General features: G+C 37.0%; 2 protein-coding genes across 2 annotated transcripts in view; both read left to right on the top strand.

The window, feature by feature from the left end:
- The window catches only part of dnah2 (dynein, axonemal, heavy chain 2), a 170,353-nt gene extending 169,433 nt beyond the window's left edge, over positions 1-920 (top strand). Inside the window, exons 87-88 of the mRNA XM_051898662.1 lie at positions 268-418; positions 535-920. Of these exons, the coding sequence (XP_051754622.1) occupies positions 268-418; positions 535-689 (306 nt within the window). The 3' untranslated portion in view covers positions 690-920. The remainder of the gene's footprint in view (positions 1-267; positions 419-534) is intronic.
- Positions 921-5,540: 4,620 nt separating this feature from the next.
- kdm6ba (lysine (K)-specific demethylase 6B, a) overlaps positions 5,541-25,701 on the top strand; it is a 92,379-nt gene continuing 72,218 nt past the window's right edge. The window contains exons 1-2 of the mRNA XM_051898664.1: positions 5,541-6,013; positions 10,852-11,049. The gene's annotated coding sequence lies outside the window, so the exon portion shown is untranslated. The remainder of the gene's footprint in view (positions 6,014-10,851; positions 11,050-25,701) is intronic.

The following is a 25,701-nucleotide window of genomic DNA, read 5'->3' as shown; positions in this document are numbered from 1 at the left end:
CAAATCCTGGGTGAACATCGCCTCTTGCAAACGATTTTTCTGTTGACTTGGATGAAAACCATCAAAAAGCACCAATCTCTGTGTGAAAAAAGTAATTGACAAGTTTGGATACTTATGATACTTGTGATATTCTATATAAATTTTTACCTTTTGATTGGTTGTCACTGGTACTCAATATTTCACTTATATTGCACTGTAGACTCCCTCATGCTCTCTCTCAATGACTTTGTTTTGCACTCGACCTCTTGTTCCCCTCCTCTCCTCCAGGATGGAGTGCTTATCCAAGGGCTGTATCTGGAGGGGGCGGGTTGGGATAAGAAAGCTTCCTGTCTGGTGGAGGCAGAGCCCATGCAGCTGGTCTGTCCCATGCCCACCATCCACTTCAAACCTGTGGAGAGCCGCAAGAGGGTCGCCAAGAGTGAGTACACAGTCTTACACACATCCCTGTGTTACTAAATCTTCTCTCTTGAATTCAGCTGTCAAGTTTAAGTCGGTCCTTTCAGTAATTGTTGATGTTCTGATGTGTGTGTGCAGATATGTACTCCTGTCCCTGCTACTACTACCCCGTACGGTCTGGCGGTACTGGTCGCCCGTCATTCGTGGTGGCAGTTGATCTGAAGTCTGGAGCTGTGCCTTATGATCACTGGGTCAAGAGAGGAACCGCTCTGCTCATGAGCCTTGATAGCTAAACACTCACACTTTCAGTGACACTTCATTAACACTCCATATCTAATTTTATACAGTGCACAATAGACAAGCACTTGTTAGCACTCTTACACAGTCAGTAAATTTAATTTAAAAAGAGAATGTAATATGTGCTAAATCACTTATTGAAAAACCCATTGCAATTTGTTTTGTTTTTATGAACTTGCAGAATTGTAATTTAATACAAATGTGTTTAATAAAAGAGACAAAACAGATCACTCATTTTTATATTCAGGGGTGTTGCAGATTTCCGAGACTTAAAAGATAAAATAATTTAACAGCCAATAATTGCGAGACTTAAAAGATAAAATACTTTAACATCCAATAATTGGGCAATCATCATAAAATTCAGTACATGCCTGCAGGATGTCAGCAAGAGGTTGTGAATCGAATTTTGTGATAATCAACCAGAAGGTGGCGCTACAGTTGATGAATTTACTTTTTAGAGCTCAGGAATGATCTGAACTAGAATACAAGTATTCTTCTGTACCGTTTTATTTATGAATTAATAAATTTTTTTCATTAAAATTTTCTACTATTTGAATTTTTAGGGAAACCTACCCTATTTTCTTTTCTAAAATTTGTCCTAGGCCGTTTGTTTCATTCAAATAGACTTTGGTATGTAGCATCAAGATGCTCCAGATGTCCCATAACTAGTCATGTAGATATGCATTAATGCATTTAAAGGAAAGGGCTCATATATCAGTGTTCAAAACCAAATTCAAATGACTGAGCTACACCTGTTTAAAGTTGAAGTGTTTTTCTCAAAACCTTTTCTGAAGGTTCCAAAACAAAATCACCTAGCAACCATACCTTAAAATCCCTGATAATAACACCTAATTTGGCACATATATATTTGCCTTATATATTCAACTTTTGTTCAATATTTTACTTTTATATTTTGAAGTACTGTAATTCTGTTTATTTGTGTATATCGGGATCGCATGCTGTCTGAGGCGTCTTTGTGTGCACGCTTCGGATCTGTCAGTCAGCGTGACTGAGATTGATTTGTTTACATCAGCATGAGTTTGAAAATCACATTTCATTGGTTCAGACTCATGGCATCAAAAATTCGCTATGAATATTCACAAAGTTGGAATTCTGTGCTATAAAACGATACCAAACTTGTGCTGAGGGGAAGCGCGAGTGGTGAAGCAAGCAGAGAAAATTGCAATTTTCATGGACAAAGGAAAGGTGCTCCTCTCAGAAAACATACAAATAAAGATACTTTTAGATGTGTAATTGCTATTTGAAGCATTTGGATCACCATACGAGGGCTTAATGAACTCATTTTTGTGAAAACCTCAAATTTAACCAAAATCGTCAATTAGCCCTTGCGCATTCCGACTCATTTTGCGAGCACGGGTCACAAATGTATATTCTAGTAGGTTTGTGCTAACAGACCTGTTGCTTTGACAACAAATCTGAGATGTACTGAACAATTGGGGCAGTTGTGGTTAGAAAGTCGGACTTGTAACCTGAAGGTTGCAGGTTCGATTCTCAAAACCGGCAGGAAAATGTAGGTTGGGGAGTGAATGAACAGCACTCTTTTCCACCCTCAATACCCACGACTGAGGCCCTGAGCAAGGCACCTCACCCCCAATCACTCCCTGGGCCCCGCAGCAAATAGCTGCCACTTCTCCAGGTGTGTGTGTCCACGGTTTGCAGTGTGTATGTGTGTGTGTGCGTGTTCACTACTCACTATTCCTAAAGTGTGTGGATGGGTTAAATGCAGAGGACAAATTCCTAGTATGGGTTACCATACTTGAATTTCATGTCATTTCACTTCAATCCAGGAATGTGTCAAATTCGCAAATCCAGCTAACTCAGTTCTCCACAGAGCTTAGGATAATCGGAGTTCACATGCCAGATAATAAGTTGAAACGTACCACCAAACCATCTGTATCCACCACATCCACATGAATTATTCCTTTAAGTTTGACCCTTGTGGTCATTTACATTTTTTTTTCGCAGTCGAACTTGATGATTGACGTATGCGGCTATCTTTGTTCTTTAGAGCTGGAGGGGGAGAGAAGCAGCGACCTTCTCAGGACACTCATAAGATTGAGGGAAATTCTTGGAAGAGGAGAACAAGAGAGCAGAGAAACTGGAACAGAAGAATAGTTCTGAGGAAAGGGGAGAGAGAAAGAGAGAGTGAGGGTGGCCTCCGTGTAAGGCTGCATTCACTCTGCCATCCTCTTCTGAAAGAGCCAGACTTGCTCAGACTGTAAGGAGCTCTTTATTCAGCCACAGGTCTGTGTGTCTCTGTACCTCTAACTGGTTGTTGGGGTGCTCATAGCAACATGTCTAATTCACATTCAAATTGGCCTCCAAGGCGCCATTGTAATCTTTTAGAGTACTTCAGATTTTTTTCTTCAAAAAAATGGAAGTTAAAAAGAAGAAGGGAGAGAAAGACATCTTTTGAGTTGCGAAATGGAGGATAAAGTCCCCTGGGTTTATTCATCACCCCAATGTTCCCACCTCAGAGCCATTGAGATTGCAGTGAGAGGGTCATTCACGAGAAACAACTCGCATTTCCTCACATGAATCTGACACTTGTTGCTGCCGAGCAGCTCTGGGGAGATGCAATAGCGTCGATGTAAAACTTGAACAAGTTTATCCAGATTTCTGTCTGTACCCTCCTCTCAGGCACCAGATGAGAACTTAATAATGGTCTGGGAGTGCCAGTTGAGGACAAGTGGACAATCTGATTTGCGTTTTGAGTGATCTGGTTCCCTCTGGGACATCAGTCCTGAGTCTCGCTACATTTGAACCGACATAATTGAGTTAGCTCTTCTCTGTATAGTATTGCATCAAACGTCCTCCATCTGTGTATTCAATTATGGCAGTAAAACACCGACCACAGACATTCCGTGAGGAATACACTGAACACACACACACAGCCCTCCACTCCACAACTAACCGAGAGACATGTGTCATCATACATTCATTACAGAACAAACTACACCCACCTGTGATCTTTGAATTAAATTTGACCCACATGAATTAAAAAAAAAAAGTTTTTGATTGCAGTGCAACAGGTTTACAGACACTCGACTGAAAAAAATTGGTCCTGAACTGTATTGTGCGAAAACTTGTTTATAAATAATATATTATTATTATTATTTAGTGCTGTCAATCGATTAAAAAATAATAAATAATTTTTTTTTTTCTGTAATTAATTGGAGTTGGAGTTTTTGATATTTTTATATTGTAATGATTTCACAGTTAAGCTCCAAATTAATGTTTAAAATATTTGTTTAATGGCATCTTTTTATGAATGAAGGCCAGTATCACTGATAGGCTACTAATACTGATGTCTCTATGAAATTGAATTGATTTTTTAAACATTAATTATAGACATTCAACATTACAGTACAACTAAAAGATTTCAATTTTAACATTTATTAGGCTTTAAAAAAACTTTTAATTTAAGTGAACTTAAAACAATCTTCACATAAACCCATTATAATAAATGTCATATTTACCTGTTGCCTTCCTGTCTAACAGGTAGGAAATATACTGAAATGCACTAAAGTTATCAAACACTTTACAGTTATCACTGCATAAATTATAAATTAAATGTAGATTAATCCTTATTAAAGCTACAATTTTCTCAGTTACCATTGTGCTTTGATTAACATTAATGACAGACTTAACAGCAACTGGTTTATTAGGCTGCTGTGACTTTAAGAGCTGCCGCTGCCGAACATGACGCATCTCATTTTCTCACAACTCTTTAAGTTCATTTAAGTCGTTATTTAACTCATTTAAGACTGCTTTTATGAGGATAGTGTGTGTGTCAGACACGACATTCACAGACAGCGCGTTCTCGTTTGTCTTGTGGCGCTTGAATGGTTTAAAAGCATTTGCATTAATAAGCAGATCATGTAACGCTAGCCAAAAATGACGGAAAAAAACGGATGCTGTGTTAATTGCGTTAAATATTTTTAACGCGCTAATTTTGACAGAACTAGTATTATTAATTTTGAAAGAAGATTTGTATGTTCTCCAAGGCTGAAATTATATATATATATATATATATATATATATAATTCATTAATTTCTACATTTATATATATATATATATATATATATATATATATATATATAATTTTATATAGAAATAATTCACTAAGAAACTAAATACACAGGGTGTCCCTTTTCACTTTCCACGTTTCATTGCGTAATGTATTTTCTAACAAATTCTGCCGGAAGTTCACATTTCATAAATAAATTCACAAATGCACATAGGCAACAGGCCGCAAGTTCAACATGTGCACTTGTACACAAAATGGGGGGCTAGAAATTGTCAAATATTTTTTAATGCTGAATAACAAAGGTGAAAGCGAATCTGACCCATAATGAGCACAGATGGAACACTGTTTTAAAGTAAAAAAAAAAAAAAAAAAAAAAAAAAAAAAATTATATAAATTATATTTTTAAATTTGTTTGTTTAGATACTCTTGTCACAAACCCTATTTCCAGCTCTAAACACGTTTTGTTTTGTTTTTTGGGGGGGGGGGTCATAAATGACCTGAAGACAATAGAAGGGTTAATTCACTAGAGATGACACAAAATCAATACATCCCCATCAACACTACCAGCCCCACATTATCCCTCAAAGCAGCCCAGGGAACGGACACCCTGCTCTCTGCTCAGATGGAGTGAGTGATGGTGGAATTTGGAAGTCTTGAGCGTCCGGGAGAAACGGAGGCGGGGCGGTGCGGGTCCAAGAGAGACTCGTCCACCGAAAATAAACCTGCATGAGGGGGGAAAACGAGTACTTGGGAGGAGGAGAAAGAAGAAGAGAAGGGGAAGCAGCTCGAAAGAGTGCAGAGAGAAACAGGGAGAGAGAAGGGGAGTGCCTGCGTTTGCAGCGGATTAAAAACTGCGCAATTTCCAGACGCGCATCTCCTCAGATGAAACTCGTGTGTGGACATGAGGGTCTCGCGCCGTGGTACCATCCTCGCCTGGCCATCATATTACGAGACCAGAGAGGAGTCGTGAGATGGGCGCGTGCGTTTTGGAGGAGAAGACTGGAACAATTTTGCTCGCTGATGTGTGTGTCACATCATCTCCTCTTACAGTGGTTTCATAACGCAGCTGCGCCGACATTTTACAGTGTGCGATTCAAAAATCCTCCTGTATGACATGATGAAGGTGCTGACGGATCACGCTCTGCGGCGTTCATTCACAGCACGAGACGAAAGCAACTGCGCAGTTGCTTTTTTAGCTTGCATTTTTACAATGAGGACATGCGAGAAGAAGAAGCCACCTCCCAGTTTGACTCTTCGTGCATTAGCAGGTAAAGACAGACACTTTCTGGACTTTATGCACCACGTAAACACTGCATATGGATCGAGCATCTTACGCCTGTTGTATTCTAATAGCCGTATTATGTTGCCATGAGTCACTAGGTGTGAAATGCGAAGAAACGTGTCGGAAACGTGATCAGTTCCCGCCTTTAATTTCCTCACAGGTTGATGAAATTAATAGTCATTATGTGATGGTTGCAAACTGAAAGTAAGTGAAGGTTTCCATATGAGTGGTGGATAAAGTTGCCCACCCTTTACCAGAAACACGAGTGAGATCACAGTTAATGTGAACCGGGAAGACTGGGGGAGTTTAATATTATGTAATCGTCTGTTTTAGAAATACTATTAGTAATATAGCACAGTACATATCCATGTATACATATATACACACACAGATATATATATATATATATATATATACAATTTTTATTTAATTTAATTTTTTAATCAATGATGACTGCAAAGCTCCTATTTGTTATAAACGTTTGTGAATGTTAGGGTTTCACATAGTTAAATAATTAAATGTCAGATAATCGCTGAATGAGATTTGGGCCTGGCTGTGGGCGCTTAAGAGTGTCGCATTTTCTTTCGGAAATGTCATGTGGTGAAGTTGTGGCGGGATCAGAGATTTTCCAGGAAGAACATTTGAATTTTTTTCTGTTTTCTCTTCCTCTCTACTGCTGCTGACCGTGCGTCGCCGCCCCCTTTTTCCCTCATGTGTTTTCTTTGTATGACCGCAGGGGGGCGCTGCTGCACCGCTAAAGCGCCTCCCCTCAGAGCTTTCTAGATTCTGAGAGCTGCCACGCTTTTTGGGAAGGAAGGGTCATGGCGGCGGTTAGTCTTCAGTTAAAAGTATACTCAGTATTTTTTTTTTCCAATTGAAGTTTTTGCACATAATGAATTTGGATAGTGCTATTTGAGAAATATATTTAAAAATGATTTACACTATTAGTATGAGTATTATTATTTATTGAGGTGAAGACTCCAGTCATATCAATCTAATAGAAAAAGCTGTTTTATACTACATGGAGTGGGTCACCTTGGTGACTTAACATGACCAGTCGTGTCATGCAATTGACTGAGTTAATAAAATTTTTAGTAAACTTCATGTGGCACTTTCAGTGCTTAGCGCGAGCACAATGTGGTCACAGCCGCCACACTAAAGGAAATGTGCGAAAATTTGTTAGCACTGACTGAATATAAACAACAGCCATTATTTTGTGTGGTATGTATGAGGCAGAAAATAGAAACAAACAGCTTTGCTGTGGAGGCCGGGCAGCAGTTACTAAACAAACTTCATGCATCCTGGCCTATAAGTGTCAGTATGAATTCTGGTAGTTTTAGGGCAAATAAGATAAAGCTAAAATAAAAACAAAAAAACTTTGCTGTGTCCGAAATAGCTTACCTTCTGAGTAGGTACTACATTTGATTTTGAATTTACTTAGTGACCATTAAAAAAGTATGCTCTATATAGTATAAAAATGGGTAGTATGAATAAAATTTGGACGTACTATATCAGCCATGATGTTACTGTCACATGACCTGCCTCTAGTAAGGAAGTATTTGATTTTGGATGCAGCTATGATAATGTATATTTAAAATAACTTGCAAAATCCTTCATTATAATTCACTAACTACCACTCAGTGATCTCTATATATAGGTTATAGATGTATTATGTGATACGAACTACATTATAAATCAGTGTTTCCGCCAAGTTTCAAATCAACACCAATGTCCATCTCTGCAACTTGTGCATCATCTAGATTTCCGAATTTTCCAACTCATAAATAGGACTTCATTTGTAATTACGATATTTCCGACTTGCACATTAGTTTCAGCGATTCTCAACTTATTTTGCTTCAGGACCCAGATTTTAAAAGTTGTCCTATCTACGCATGATGATGATTATCTTTGTATACAGTTAGCCGTGCCCTGATCTCTGGGAACCTCTCAGAACAGACTGGGTCACGTTATTCTCAGTTGAGGTTGTTTTACAGAACTGTTGTAACAAAAGTCTTGAAGCTTTAGATGGACTCAAAATGAGTATTTTTATGAATGCTCTTTGATTTCACTTAAAGCTGCACGACTAGTCATTGAAAGATGTCGATTGAAACACCCAGACAATCTTATTCCTTAATGACAACAATTCGGCCACGTCTATTAAACTGCCCCGGAATGTGATTTCAAGGGGGCCAACAGCAACAGCCTGCATCGGGGCTCTGGATACCCCAGCTACGGCCCTGCGAATAAGTACGAAACAGCTTCTCAAACAGTCTCTTCAACCAGTATCATTTAGAGCTGCATGATTAATTGTTAAAAGATTGTGATCTCAATTCAAACACCCACACAGTCTCATTCCTAAATGACAACGAATCAGCCATGTCTGTTTAACCTTTGACAAAATCACAGTGGAACATTTAAATCTGTGTTTGCGCTGCCGCTGACCCAGAGAGGGCCGTTAGGCAATCTAGGTATGAAACAGCTTCACAAAAAGGCTTTTCAACCACACAGTATCATTATTTTTGTTCAAATTATCACAGAAGTACTGAGATGAAAGTTTATAGTTCATATATAACACTGATGTCTTCGAAAGCGATCAAAATAGAGGAAATCACTTTTTGAAAGTAAGTTGGCACTTCAAATAACGATTGATTACATAATTCAAAAATACTGATGCATCCAGTAATGAAACAAGTGATTATGAGTCATTGAATCATTCACTCAAACCATTTTTAAAAATAATTAATTCAGATTAATTAAACATTTTAAATAGACTGCAGTAATTTACATTTTGTCAGAACCTCTAGTAAATTACGTTATTTTGTTTAGTTCAGAATCATGGGAGAATCGTGAGCTCTATATAAAAAAAAACATGATTCTCAGTTTATCCAGATTCGTGCAGCTCTAGTATCATTATTTCTGTGTTACAATAATACAAATAATCACAAAAGTACTAGGATCAAAGTTTATAGTTCGTATATAAACAGTGGTGTCTACGGAAGCTAACAAACCAGGGCAAATCACCTTTTGAAACGTAATGCTTCAAAGAAAGATTGTATCGATTACACCAGTAGTGTTGTTGAATCATTCATTCAAGAGGTTTGTTCAAAAACACTGATTCATCCAGGAATGGAGCAATTGAAGTATTTATGATACATTGAATCATTATGTAAAAAATACATAAGGACTGCCATTTAGGCCACTTTTTAAATATGAGCAAATTTGCATATAAAAATGAAACCCATCTCTTATATCTCTTATTATATCTTCAATACACTATAGACACAATGCCTCTTTGTGATTTATATCAGAAAATCTGAACAGCATTGATGTGTCTTACATTACTGATACACCCTCCATACTTGCTACCTGAACTCCGGTAACCTCACTCCACCTAGCAACCATCCCAACCCAACCGCAATCCCTGTTTCAACAACTTCACCCTGCCCTAAACCTCAGAGAAGGATTCATCTGTCGCACTGCTCTCATGTCCCTCGAACACCTGACATGTTAGTAGTCTAATGCAGGTTTGCTGGGCTTGTATTATTGCCAATGTGATGTGTCATTATTGTGAGCTGTAAATGGTTGAGAGAAACATTTATTTCTTGCTTTAAACATGTCTATATTGAGAAAATGGTATTACTTGAATTATTGTTTCTGCTCAGATATGAGGTTTAAGCTGACCTCCTTGTCCCTACAATTTAAAAGGTTGCTTTACCTCTTCAGCATCACTATTTCCTTTTGAATGTATGTTAATTTATTTTAACATTTAGGGAACATCTCTGTGTTGTTCATTCCACTAGATGGCAGCATGTGCTCAGAAAATGAAGGTTGTTCAGATTCCTTTGTGTTTGGCAGTACAAAACTCCAGCTTGTTTCTTCATGCCAAGGACAGCAAGGTGAAAACTGTTTAATGCAAATAAGTTATGATAGCAAAATAAATAGGATTATCAAAGGGAGAACAATTGTTGGTCTAGTCTATGCGTCCAATAAGTCGCTTCAGTTTTGGTTTAAATTAAGTTGTCATTTAATAGATTGGCCTATGCCAATATGTACATTAGAGATGCGCGATTATCAAAATCACATTCAAATCTGCGTTGACGCTGCCGCTGACCCAGAGAGAGCAGTTGTCATGCATAGGTATGAAACAGCTTCACAAAACAGTCTTTTCAACCACGCAGTATAGTTATTTCTGTGTTACAAATATTGCTATTATCACAGAAGTACTGGGATAAAAGTTTATAGTTCGGATATAAACAATGTCTCCAGAAGCGATCAAAATAGAGCAAATAATTGAATCTATTACATTGTTACACCAGTAAGTGGCGACAAGTTACTGTTAAAAAATTATTTGTCGTTGAATCATGCATTTAAAAGATTCGTTTAAAAACACTGATACATCCATTAATGAAACAAGTGAAGTATTTATGAGTGGATCATTAAATCATTTATATGTTCAATAATAATTAATTTAGATTAAATCAATGTACATCCTCAAATTATGATCAAAAGGCAAGAAAAATGTATTAAATACTTGCAATAAGCACATGATTTATGCTGACCACAACACATTTTGTGCAGTGAGTTATTTAAAAGTATGAGACCATCAAAACAAGAAACAATTTGGTACCGTATTGTCGCCACTTAATGTCCAGTGCAAATCTAAAGACATAACCTACTGACTATAATATTAATTTACACATCTTTTTTCTTTCTTCTTTTTGTGTGGTTATATTGTGACTTATGAAGTCCTCAAGATTTTTTAAATGAACAACACCAACAACACGTGTAAGTATTTTTAAATAACATTATTTTCTCCTTCTACAGAGTTTACTGTTTCACCATGGCTAAGATTTGGTTGGCCAACATGAGCATCAGTCTGGACGAGTCTATGAATCACAGATCCAATGAAACACTCACAGTGCCTCCTATCTGCCCATGGGAGAGAGCGATCAAGACACACTTCATGTGGACCAATGGGATGGCTGGATTCTATCTGTGGCCGGAGTGGATGAGGGGACAGAGGTCAGTTGGCATGAACTTGTTGAAGATTAACTTGTCTCCTTTAATACATAAAGTAGTTAACTGTGTTAATCCCTGTGTTGTTTCAGGAAAGTGTTTTGCCAGGAGTTTATAGTATACAGTAAATATTTGCTGGTGGCCATACATTTAAAAATTATTTTTAATGATAAGAGTAATTAGGTTCTGTCATCTTAATAATTGTAATTTCGTGCCGTCTGTAAAAATGAACAAAAACATACACTATCAAAAATTTGGGGTCAGTACGATTTTTAATGTTTTTGAAAGAAGTCTCTTATGCTCACCAAGGCTGTAAATACAGTAAAACAATTATCTTGTAGAAAAAAATATTATTAATCATATTATTAGTTTTCTTTTTAAATATATTTATTCCTGTGATGTCAAAGCTGAATTTTGGCATCATAACTCCAGTCTTCAGTGTCACATGATCTTTCAGAAATCGTTCTAATATGCTGATTTGCTGCTCAAGAAACATTTCTGACTGTTACTAATGTTGAAAATAGTTGTGCTGATAAATATTTTTTGTGGAAACTGCAAGGCATTTTTTTTAGGATTCTTTCATGAATAGAAAGTTCAAAAGAGCAGCATTTATTTAAAATTGCTATCTTCTTATAAATGTCTTTCTTGTCACTTTTAATGAATTAAATGCATCCTTGCTGAATAAAAGATTTGATTTCTTTCAAAAAAAAAAAAAACTCTTACTGACCCCAGACTTTAGTGTATGTACACTAAAGTTTATATTTTACATTACAGCATGAGACTGGTAAAATAAATTGCCTACCTAATCTGTGCAAATTATATCCAGTCTTTCAACTTTTGTCATGAACGGGTAAAGTAAACCGGTTATTTTGACTTGGTGCCAGTCATGATGCCAGTAATGCACATGGGATAGATGTTATGTAACTATATCTGTTCAGCAGTGTTTACATGGAGGAAAGCACAAGAATGCACAACCAGTTCATCCACTTAGATAATGAGTCCCACCTTAATAGGACAACCGAGACAACTCAATCTCCAAGCATTTATACTGAAGAACTTAAGCGTGCTTTAACTAACACTTGGACACTTGCTACACTTCCATGTTAAGGACATTAAACTGAGCAACAAGTTCAACATTATTTTCTGTGATAATTGACAGACGGATACAGATGCTGTCCATGGAGCTTAAGTTATATTTAACCTATAATATTTAATTCAGAGTGTTTTATTAATGGTTTAAAAAGAGTTATTAATGATACTGGTAATACTGGATACTGATTAAAAATTAATCAAAAAGTGAAAGTGACGTGTAAAGCCCAAGTATGGTAACTCATACTCGAAATTTGTGCTCTGCATTTAACCCATCTAGTTAGTGCACACACTTAAGGAGCAGTGAGTAGTGAATATCCAGTCAGTGCACACACTTAAGGAGCAGGGAGTAGTGAACACACGCGCACACACACATTGCAAACCGTAAACACACACACCCGGAGCAGTGGGCAGCCATTTTTGCTGTGGCGGCCAAGGATCGACTGGGGGTTAGGTCCCTTGCTCAAGGGAACCTCAGTCATTTCCGGCCGGTATTGAGAATCGAACCCACAACCTTCGGGTGACCAGTCTGACTCTGTAACCATTAGGCCATGACTGCCCCCAAATTGAGAACATTTTGAATTATGAAGATTTTATATGTGGAACATATGAAGAATTTATATGAGTTTCTTCTTAATATCTACGTTTCTTCTGTGTGTTTGTGGAGGCTCAGTATTGTGTATGATGGTGTTGATGTGCAGCAGTGGAGATGCTGATTATAGATTCATGGCTTTGGCTTTTAAGTCATTTCTGCTGCTGTCATGCCATCAGAGGAGAACTGATACTGTTTGGTTACCTCTCAGCTGCTTTCCATTGGCTGGTATTCTGCGAGGTCTCTAAGTGCAGTCTGGGATTAGTATTACAGTGATTGATTTATTTAATGATGTAAACCATGCAAAGAGCTCTCATGGACTCCTGTTTTACAGTGTCCGTCAGCCCCACTCAACATGCTCACTGTTTCTGAATGAGTAGATAAGTTTGTGTGATGTGTGGTGGTGACACAATTTGTTCAGTAAACCACTGTTTAATAAAAAAAAAAAAAATTTTAGGTTTAGTTTTCTCCCTCCTGCTGTATCGAACCCGTACTGAGCCGTGACTTCAATACCGAGGTACGTACCGAACCGTCATTTTTGTGTACCGTTACACCCCTAGTAGAAACCAGTGCTGGAAACGGGAAGACCAGCAATTATTTGCTTTTCTGTTAACAGTACCACAAAGTATATATTGTGCATATCAGCAGCTTTCACAACAACTGCTCTGTTCTGAACCCGCTCAACAGGATAGTCTGTCCTATCGCTCTCACCAGGCAATGACTGTTAGAAGCCAATGTTTAGAACCACACAAGCCAATGTTTTGACTATCAGTAGTAATTTGCTGCATGTTGTAGCTTAATCTGGCCAAGAACCATGCATTGAGAGACTGTCTGATATCGAATTGTCTATAAAATATTCAATTTCAAAATATTAAAGACTACGGTCTACCTCAGCAAACAAATACATGATATATTAAACTAAGTAATGTTTTTTTTTTTAAGTTGAAGTAATTCATTTAAATACTTTGGATGTAGTTTTTTGTCTTGTTTTACTTATTTTTTGTTTGCCACATTTTTAAAATAGCTTACTTAATTTACATCACAACAGGGAAGAAAAGACTGTCACAACTTTCATTTCATGTCAACTTTATAGTAACAAAAACTAACCAAAGAAGTCAAGTCAAAGCCAAGTTAGGTAAATGTCAGAATGTTAGGTGTGTCAGAAGGAATTTCGTATGGCTCATAATGTTTGTGCTGGTATATTATCTGAGAGAGGATTGTAGAGTTTCAGTTAGCCAGAATGTGGTGTATAAGTGAAATGGAAGGTGCTGAGAAAGTGTGTCCTTCAGGAATGGAGAGATGAATGCGTCGTCTGTGGATTAGATAGGAAGCTGTTGAATCTGGACTGGGCCTTACAGCAGAGTGAAGTGAATTAGATTGTGTGAAAGAGTTATTGCAGTGTTTCTGGTAAATGTATGGTGTCATGCATCTAGCAGGACATGGTATCAATCACCATGACAAGACTGTCAATCACCTGCCATTTCTGCAATGTCTTCACAGTGTCACCTTTGCACATAAATGCACATGACTCTCTCCTTGAGTGTCTTGAATGACACATAACTCTTCCCAAGGCTGGATATCAGTGGGACACAGTCACCATAAAGACATTCTGTTCACCTCCTCCTCCATTATTTTACTGTGCTTTTATTTCCAGTCTTGTTTTAGAAAATATCTGATTATACTGTTGTGTTTTCTGAGATAGATAGATAGATAGATAGATAGAGAGATGTTATTTTGCTATTACATTCAAGCATGTCAATTTTGGCACATTTAGGTCTTTTTATCAGCCATAACTTTTATTATATGGTCTTGACAGAAGGAGAGAGAAGAAGGAAGGAAGGAAGGAAGAGAAAGAAACCAAAAAACAGCAATATTAGCTGAGTAAGCTGTAGGAATAAGTGTGGGTAGATATCCTGTGTACACCTCCTCTCAGCGTGGAGAAAAGAACATGATGTCACTCTGAGAGGAATCAAGGAGCTGATGTCACACATTCAAGCCCACCTGCTGAAGGGTGTGTGTGTGTGTGTGTGTGTGTGTGTGTGTGATGACTGACTCCCCAGTGGTACTGAAGAGGAGAGTGTGTGAGATTGAGTAAGAAGCATGAATAAACTGCAGAGATGACTGGCAGGGAGGGAGACTTCATCCTTTATGTAAGTTTGACCGTTTGTATGGATGGAATCTGTGTGTGTGTGTGTGTGTGTGTGTGTGTGTGTTCAGTCTGACAGGTACACATGAATTTTTCCTGTGTGTGTATGTTCTATGTGTCCTGAGGGGTTTCTGGGTCTGTGTGTGAATGATTCTGTACAGAGGAAGTGATGTATGCCTGAGGCCCAGCTAACCATGAGAAGAAGGAAGAGAGGAGAGAGGAATGCAGGTGCAGAGGGCCCTGCGGGAATAAAGGGACAAAGGGGGAAGGAGTATCTTTAACCTGAGGGTTAAATAGCTCTTCCAGTGTGTTTAACAACTTGGCCAGCGGAAAGCAATCATCTTTATTTTTTGTTGTCTTTTTGATGCTCAGCAGCATCCATCTCCTTTCACTTGGGGTTTTTAATTCAGGGAGTCAGTGCCCACTAGGGGGCCTCAAAAACAGCATAAAATGATTTAAAAGAAGGCAAAATACACATTAAAATAAGTTAAACAGCTGAAACTCAAGATATAAGCTAATGTTGTACGTCATATTTTGATTAATTCCCTCAACACCTGTCATTTTTACTAAAGAACTAGGGATGTCACGGTGAGGAAATTTTAACACCGGTATATAAACATAGGTATTACTGAAACACTAGGTGGAAGCATTTTTTAACATGCGCTTGCTTTTAACTTTTTCTTTCAAATTAAAGATTAAATGTACTCTGTGTATAGGGAGCAGCGGTACTGACCGCACATTTTGCAAGTTAAGATATTTGTCAATGACGTCCAGGATCTGTTGCGCACCAAATTCTCTGCCATCGTCTTGTCAGTCATCTCATCTCTCATTACTCGTCACGTGAAAAGTGAAATCTGACTCCTGCTGCACTGTGCTGCGACTCTGCAGCTCGTGCTGTATGGAGCAGAGCAGACACTTTCAGTTTATAATTGTAATGTCAGTTGTCTAACTGAACTGAATGGTTTTTATTGCTATAAAAAAAGGTTAAACGACAGTGGGGACAGTGCCGCGGTGGTCAAGTAATGTAATTGTAATGTAATTGTGTACGGCACCAACTACTACAGCAAGTCTATTAAGAACCAGCGTCCCACAGTCTTGGAAATTGTATTAGGAATTTTAAAAGTGTGATTTCTAGACTTGGAAAAGTCGTAGAAATTAGTAAAATCTTAAAAAGTCATGGACATTTCTATAACAAACATGTTTTTTTAATGATTGTCAAGGTCTAAAATATTTTATTGGGTAGAAATTGCTGAGAAATTGCTATTTGTGAGTAAAAATACTTATTTAAAAACCCTGTAATCACAAAAGTCATGTAAATAGTTAATTTAAAAATGTAAACCCTGAAAAACATTCAGTTATTGAAACTTCTGTGATTGTCATTTGTATTGTTTTAATAATTTATAATTATTTTATTTAATTATTGGTAAATGTTGTATTGTTAATATAATTAAATATTTAAATAAATATTTGGTTATTTAATTAAAATAATGTATATTGCTACACCTACTTTCTATGAATAAAAAAGTTTAAAAATTAACAGCTTTTTCTTTAAATCACAAGTAACAGAAATATCTTGAGGAGTCTTCAAATATCATCTTTAAAAGTCAGAAAGATTGAGAACCGCTGACTTAATGGAAAGCAGAACACGGGACATTCTGCGAAACATCTCATTTGTCATACACTGAAGACAGAAAGTCATACAAGTAAACTTTCATTTTTGGGTGAACTATTTCTTTAATAACTTGCCCTTATGATCATGAATGTACACACTCTCTTCCCCATGTTCAGTGAGGGAAGGTGCTGAACAGGGATGTAAAAATCAAAACCTCCTCTTCGCCCTCCACCTCTTTTGAATGAAAGGAGCTAATCAAAGCCCACCCCCACCCCACACGCAGTCACTGCTCTCAGCTCTTTGTGTACCAGGCCTTTGTGTTCAAGAGGCCCTAACGGGGAGAAAGACAGACAGAGAGAGAGAGAGACAGAACACTTAGAAGACGGAGGAGAGACTGACTGCTTTGTGATCATGTTAAAACACCACTGTAATTTACTCTGATGCTGCCATGCTCTTTATCAGGAACACTGCCAGAATTTGACTTTGCGCAAGAACCAAAGCCTGACAGTGAACGCTGCACACATACACATACACATGTCCCCTGCTTAACCCCGACACAAACAGACATTACCCAGATGCTGCTGCAGCCAGTGAAATCAATCATGGCCTGTCCACTTCTCTCCCTCTGTCTCTTTCTTTCGTTGTCTGTCTTTGCTTCCCCCTCTCTACTTCTCTCAGTGTATTTTCTGGCATGACAAATAACAGCACATTTGTATTGCAAAAGCAGCAGCTGAATAGATGCAAACAATTTATATATTTACTAGATTTTTACATTTTCTTTAGAAAATGTGAGTGGTGTTTAATGTACACTGAAAGGCTGCATTTTATTGTAAAAATACAATAAAAGTTGTAATATTGTGAGATATTATTGCAATGCAACTATTTTCTATTTGAATATATTTTAAAGGGTTAGTTTACCCAAAAATGAAAATTCTGTCATTAACTACTCACCCTCATGTCGTTCCAAACCCACAAGACCTTCGTTCATCTTCAGAACACAAATTAAGATATTTTTGATGAAATACAAGAGGTTTTTTTCCCCTATAGAGAGCAACGAAATTACTGTCATTCAAGGTCTAGAAAAGTAGTAAAGACATTGTTAAAATGGTCAACGTGACTACAGTGGTTCAACCTTGATGTTATGAAGCGACAATAATACTTTTTGTGTGCAAAAACAAAACTTTATTCAACAAATTTGTCTTAAATTCTCGTCGCTTCATAAAATTAGGTTGAACCACTGTATAAATCACATGGACTGTTTTAACAATGTCTTTACTACTTTTCTGGACCTTGAATGTGGTAATTTCGTTGCTTTCTATGGGGGATAAAAAAAAACAAACCTTGGATTTCGTCAAAAATATCTTAATTTGTGTTCCGAAGATGAACGAAGGTCTTACATGTTTGGAACAACATGAGTGTGAGTAATTAATGACAGAAATTTCATTTTTGGGTCAACTAACCCTTTAAAATATAATTTATCCCTGTCATGGTAAAGCTGTATTTTTAGCATCATTACTCCAGTCTTTAGTGTCACATGATCCTTCAGAAATTATTCTAACATGATGATTTGGTGCTCAAGAAACATTTATTATTATTATCAATTTTGAAAACAGTTGAGCTGCTTAATATTTTTGTAGAAACCATGATACATTTTTCATAATTGTTTGATGAATAGAAAGTTCAAAAGAACAACATTTATCTAAAAATAGCAATCTTGTGTAACGTTATAAATGTCTTTACTGTCACTTATCACCTAATTAATGCATCCTTGCTGAATAAAAGTATTAATGTCTTTCAAAAAGAAAATAAATTGTACTGTCCCCAAAACTTTTTTATTAATTTTACAAAAAATGTATTGGCTGCTGTATTGGACTTTCCTGTATAATTATAATAACTGTATCATTTCTGTCATTTTCCTGATAAAGTTCATTTATATGAGTTAAAAATATGTAGTAAATAATATTTTTAATTATTTCAAAATATTAAATAATAAATGTAAAACTAATATAGAATTATACATTTAAATTAATCACATTTTTGCATTGGGGTCTGTGAAAATATCATGGGGGAAAGTAGAAAACCTTTTTTTCCAAGTCGTGATTTTATGCCCAAGAAGAAAAAGAAATGAAGAATGAATATGTAATTTTATGTCAGAGAAAAAGACAGTTACCCTTTGTCCATCTCACAATATCAGGCAGGCATACTGTACAGCTAGTACACAGCGCTCCTTGTATGCACCTAATAGCTAGGAAAGTTTTACATAGTGGAGCTCAATGACGAATTGAAACGAATCTTTTTATTTCTTTGTGTGGGCTGTGTGTATTGTAAGCAGTCTGTCAGGAAATGCAGTTCTGAGTTTGTTTTGCTTGCACTCAAGGCACAGAACTAGTCTCAGTCTCTCTCTAAGAACTCATTAACCTCTCTTCAGACTGTGAGCTGAATAACAGAACAGCAGGGAGCTTGTGTCAGGTCTACGTCACTGTGATAATAAGCCATCTAATGCTGTGTGTGTATGTGGGACATCTATTCGGGTGATGGTGGGGGCCGAGACGTGAACACAGGGCTCGTGACTTGGACTCAAGTCAGACACAAGTCCCAATTTGCAAGACCTGTGACTCGACATAGCCAATATTAGAATACTTGAGACTCGACTTTGACATTATCGTAGTTACTTGTGACTTGACTCATTCTGGACAGCTCATTTATTGATAGCGTGAGCTTAGACTCACACTGATGTTCAGTTCCGGATCAGCGTGTCTGTCTGTCAATGTATGATGTCCTGGAACAAAATTAGCTAATATCACATTCACAACTTAAAAGCTATTTGGTGAGCAGTCAACTGAAAATCTGAAATAGGAGATTTGTTTCAAAATGATTTAATCATTTTGGATTCATGTTACCAAATTATAATCAGATTGAGTACTTTTGAAGTAAAAATAGACTAGCCTGTAACAAGTCTATAGTATCAAATGTCTAAAAGTGCCCCTATTGTGTGTTTCTAATTTTGCTTTGGAGGTCTCCAACAATAGGTTTACATGCATCCAAGGTCAGAAAACACTGTAACATTAAAACACTGTATCACAGTAACATTCATTATATACATCTGATCTGATATGTCATTCAGACAAATTTGACTAAGATGGCCACAAGTGTCTGTGCATGATATAACTGTAAATTGAGAACGTAATTAAGGTTGTGTTTAATTAGACAGTTGTTATGGGAGTCCGCCAGCAGCCCAAAGCTCACAGGATAGTTATGGCATAACTTTAATTACCTGTTGTTAATTTTGAGGGCCGTACCCCATTAAAACACATACGCACACGCCTCTCCACATTGTGTGAACAGCGTGTTGGATAGTGACAGATGGATCACTTCAGCGAGCGTGAGCACTCGCACTGCGTTGTGAATGTCTGTTCTAAAGTAGCTTTGTTCTCACTGTAGAATACTGGAGAAATATTGAGACAGACTCTTTAGGATGAGAACAAAGAGCACACACAAAATTGAACGATGTGTCCGTATGACTGCATGTTCTCTTCTCTCTCTCTCTGTCTGTTATTCTGTTCCTCTGCGTGTTTCTTCTGATAAGAGTCTGTAACAGGCTTATGGTCCTTAAAACCTTTAAAAGAGATTGTCACACTGTCTTTGTTCTCCAGTGAAGATCCTCCCTGCTCTGTCTTAAACATTTCATGTGTTTGTTTTGTCTGTGTGTGTGTGTGTGTTCAAGAGAGCTAATGCACACCATGATTGGATGTGATGAGATCAGCGAGCAGTCTGGATTGGTGGAGTTAGTTTTGGAGTTTGATGTTGTTGTCGTCGAGAATGGCACGATTCAACTCTTTATGATGCAACAATTCAGCATGTTGATGACATTATGAGCTGTAATGCATCCACATGTGCTTAAAAGATTATAAAAAACTGTTATTCTGACATATTCCACTGTACAGTATATTGAGACATTTTAGAATATTCGGTTAATTGTTGTACTTCTGAGATATTTTTTGCTAGCTTTTATATTTATTAAAAATATATATAAAACAAAAATTTAAAATACATAAAAATAAAGAGTGTATTTGGATAGATAGATAGATAGATAGTAGAGCTGCACGATTCTGGATAAAATGAGAATCACGATTTTTTGGTTTCAAATAGAGATCATGATTCTCCCACGATTCTGAATATACAACCAAACAAAATAACATGTAATTTACTAGAGGTTCTGACAAAATATAAATTGCTGACTCTAATTGCTGGAAATTTTTGAATGAATTATTTAAAAAATGGTTTTGAATGAATTCAATGACTCATTAATAAATACTTGTTTCATTGCTGGATGAATCAGTGTTTTTGAACGAATCTTTTGAATGAACGATTAAATGACAAATACATTTTTTAACAGTCAGTTGTCGCAACCTAGTGGAATTAGATATAATTGATACAACCGTTATTTGACGTGCCAAGTTCGTTTCAAAATGTAGTTTGCTCTATTTTGATCGCTATCGTAGACATCGGTGTTTAAATACTAACTTAAAACTTATATCTCAGTACTTCTGTGATAATGTTAATATTTGGAACACAGAAATAAATAATTTGTGATTCAAAACGGCTCTCTCTTTCTCTGAGCACGAACACAGATTTGAACGTTCCGGTATGATTTTGTCAAAGGTTTAATAGACGCGGGAGAATCATTGTCATTAATAAAGTAGGATCGTGTGGGTGCTTGAATCGAGATCGCGATCTTTTTACGATTAATTGTGCAGCTGTTGTCATGGTACCAAAATTCCAGTAGTCGATACAATACCATAAAAATGTTACGGTTCTCGGTACCAATTTCTGTACCACAGCAAAATCTGTTGGAACTATTTTACTATTTTATATAGCGTATTTTAAAAACATATTAAATATGGTAATCATACATATAAATATTTGGAGCGTGTGTGTATATGTGTGTATATATACCTCAATGAAATAAATTTTGAAATATAAAAAAAATAAATAAATGCTCAAACATCCATTTTGTAACAGACGTGTGTTTATTTTAGCTATTCCTTCAGTGAAACGACACACTACAGCCTGTAAAACTATGAAATAAATATCGGTAAATAATGGTAACCTAAATAATAAGAAAGTTAAATATTATTTAAAAACATTAGTTTTTTTTATTTCCACACAAAGATGCGTCATATAGCTGCTCTGCTCTTTGAGAAGGATGTGGGACACGAGCAGGAAAGAGACCATTTCTCTTTAATAATATCTTCATGTTATCTCCTGATGTTACAAGCAACTGACACTTGTTGTAAAAGTTCTGAAGAGTGAGTTTTGTCCTCCGCAGGGGCAACACATTCAGGCTATATTTGATTTAGCGCTGCCAGAGAAAGCGAAAGTAAAAATCACCAGCGTGCGTGAAACGCGCTATAGGCTATACAAATAAACTTGATGCGCCTTATAAAGTCTAATAACAAGCGCAAACTGTTTTAAATAGAAATTGACGTGCAAGCAAAAAGGTTTCTGTCCTACGGTGTTTTTTCTACTTTACCACAGTAAAGAATGCGAATAGCCTATAATAGGCCTAAATGCGAACGAAAGGAAGAAACGTTATAGTCCCCTGCGTGAGTGAAGATTTGGGAAAAGAAACAGAGATTTCATGTTCAGTGGAACTAATGGAATATTGTTAAATTCTCTGATAATCGGGTGACCAGATCGCGATTCGCAAAACAGAATACAAAGCTTAAATTTATGGACTCATGTACCTCTCTCATTCGGCATGAACCAAAATGTTTCCATGGCTGCGATGTCACATTTAATTGCTCTATTATTTCTTTTGTAAACAAAGCTTTGTGCTTCACTTGTGTCATATTCAAGTAAATACTGGCACAGCCCTATCAGTGGGTACCGAATACACCCGGATTCTCGGTACTACCGGTACTACAGAAATGCTGGTATCGTCACATTTTCAAAATTTCAGTACCGACTTGGTACCGAAGTACCGGCACTTTTGACAACACTATGCAGCTCTAATAGATAGATAGATTGATTGATTGATTCCTCACAGTTACACCAATGGTCATGAAAGACCTGGAAGCCATTGTAAAATGTCATATATATATATATATATATATATATATATATATATATATATACCATTATAGTCATTCAGCATTACAATACAACTAAAAAGTTATCGTTTTTAACATTTATTATGCTTCAAAAAATATAGCAACTTTTAATTTGAGTGAACTTAAAACAATCCTCACATAAAAGTTATCAAACAGTCTGCACTGCATAAATTATTATAAATTACATATAGATCAATCCTATTATAGCTGCAAAAGTTCTTTAGTCAGCGCTTGAATGGTTTAAAAGCATTTGCATGAATAAGAGCACGATCGTATAATGTAACGCTCAGCCAAAGGATGATGGGGAAAATGGATGCTGCATTAATTGTGCTATTTGTAATGCGTTAAACTGAGAAAAAATAATCGCATGCATTAACGCTGACAGCACTGCTAAAAATATATTTTTACATTGTTGTAGGGTATTTTCTTTGCAGGAATACTTGGTTTGGTATATTGTAAGAAAGAACAAAATGTCACACATTTCGCTAGCTAATGCCACACTTCTCAAGTCATCAACATTTCACAAAAAGACTTTTCGGTTTTCAATTATTAACTTCATAAATAATACAAAAGAAATGTTCATGGTGAGTATGAACTACACCTGTCGTTACGCTGTTAGGATATCTGTGAACGTGAGGAGAACTGATAATAGAAATCATGTTGGGAGTAGGACCAGTTAGTGAAGTCATCAGAAAAAGTTGCTCAGAAAAGTGAGGTTAGATCAGAGAAAAGCTCTAGTATCATTTGTGCAAATACCACTGAGTGTGATATTTTGTTTTCCAGTGCAGTGGAGTTAAGTGCAGCTTAAGTAAAAAATACTTCTTGTTGCTGTGACAGTATGTGTTTGTGTTTTCTGTGATTTGTGTGTAGGTCTGCTGTAGATCAGACAGCCTTAAAGGAGCAGTGGTCCCTGTGTCCACAAGTAGCCGTATGTTTTGGTTTGTGTGTATGTTTTTGCAGAGTACCTTTAAGTCAGGGCCAGGCTTCTGTTGCCATGGTGAACGTGGAATCTAAAAAGCTTAGCTCTCCCTACAGCTCAGGCCCATTACGACATCTCATTGGCTGATTGTCCTGCATGGGATTGTGATGCGGGCTGTCAGCTGGCCAATAGGGCACAGACTGAGCGAGGGCTGTTGCTAGGGGGAGTTGCTTGGAAAAGAGTCAGCTGGGTTTTTCTCTCTCTCTCGCTCTTGCTCTCCCATTGCACTCATTGACTCCATCTCCCCCTCCCGTTTCCTCCTTCCTGTCTCTCTATCTTTTTTGCACTTCTACACGTGCTAGGGGAATAGAGCACATGTTGAAAAATTCACTAAATATTTCATGTTGCTCTTTGGTGTGTGGAGCTCTGATGCTGTGTATAAGTGTGTGTGTGAGTGATGTGCAGAATTGTTTTGGCTTGGTATTTGTGTGTGTCTCTGTAAACATTTGTGCTTGTGTTTTTGTTCCCATGGGAATATAATGGTATAGCCATACGTGTGTGTGTGTACGCGCACAGAGCTATGCACTGAGTATCACGTAGGCAAAAGTTCACCCCCTTTATGCACTAACCCCAAACCAAAGGCCCCACACTCTCCCCCTCCAAAACAAAAGCACACATGTACTTAACTATCCAAAAGGGAACTTCCTTTTGAACTATATTGTTCTTAAATTAAAAATACTCTGTAGATTTACCCTAACCCCAGCGATTGACATGATTTTAAGGTCATTGCAGACATAATTATTCTCTTTTCTTTTCTTTTTTTTTTCTCCAGATCTGAACTTTTGATTATGTCCGATATTCTGTATATTTAATCCATTATGTCTCTTTGTTTCTTTATTTAACAAATAAGTAATTTAATATTAATATTAATTTATTATTAACAATGAAGGACAAGTAGGGCAAATGAACCAATAATCAGATAACAAGAAGTGCAGGGTTAAGACAATAGACAGGAGAGCACATGGCACATAGAAACAAACATGACACACAAGCAAGCCATGTGCTCAAACAAAACATGACACAAACACGCAGCCAATGAGAGCTCCCACCAACTGAAAGTGAAAAGTGAAAGTGATGTGTGGCCAAGTATGGTGTCCCATACTTGGAATTTGTGCATTTCATTTCACCTATCCAAGTGCACACCCACAGCGTGAACTCACACCTGGAGCAGTGGGCAGCCATTTTTGTTGCGGTGCCCAGGGACTGATTGCCCATGAAAAGTGTTTCCCATACATTGATTTATTTGTGGCACCCACTACAATATCAACATTAACTGCCACAGATTCATTTCAGTGCTTCCCATTCATTAGCTAGACTGTGACAGCCCGGAAATATATTTAAACTTCTCATAATAACATAAAAGGTATTTAATGTTGTGTTTTGCGCCATTGCTGTCAAACAAACTAAAATTGAAAGCTCGATAAGGCTTTGTGTCCTTATCAAATTGTAAAAGACTGTCTGTTTGCGTTACGCAAAGTGCGCACTTCGCTCACGCGATCAGCACATGATCTCAACTGCAGTTTCCATCGAAATTAAAGGTTAACGTTTATCTCTTTCAAGTGCAGAAATTAGGACAAAACTAATTATGAAAGTTTCATTTATTTTTCAGTACACTTGTTTTACAATATATGGCTATTACTGTCATAGGAATACTATTATTAATATTATTATGTTGTGTGAAGCACTATATCACAACTAAAAGGGGGTTGAGTCCCCTTTAAAGTTCAGGTACAAGTCAATGCACAGACTTTTTTCTTTGTTCAATTTGCACACTGATAATGGGTTGGACCTCTTAATTTTGAACTCTCAAAGTGCACCAGATTGATGAATTTAACTTTAAAATGTACACAATTTTTGTTCCCCCCTAGAGGGATAGAGGTCCACCCACCACAGTTTCACAAAATCACAGAAGGCTATGGCTCTGACAGGATAAAGTATTATAACACACTTCAGCTTAACTAAAACTATGTTTGATCAGACCACAGCAACTGGAAAACGGTTGCATCATAGTGTTTCTAATTGCTCACATTTTCCCAAGAAGCCTTTGCTAATAGTTTTTTAGCTATATTAGCCACTCTCTCTAATGGGAGCTTCCCCATTGGAATCAATTTCTGCTAATGTGAGATT

Source organism: Ctenopharyngodon idella, chromosome 7, assembly GCF_019924925.1.
Source record: "Ctenopharyngodon idella isolate HZGC_01 chromosome 7, HZGC01, whole genome shotgun sequence".
Lineage (NCBI taxonomy): Eukaryota > Metazoa > Chordata > Actinopteri > Cypriniformes > Xenocyprididae > Ctenopharyngodon > Ctenopharyngodon idella.
The sequence above is the reverse complement of the archived record's forward strand: the minus strand, read 5'-3'. Positions and strand labels throughout refer to the sequence as shown.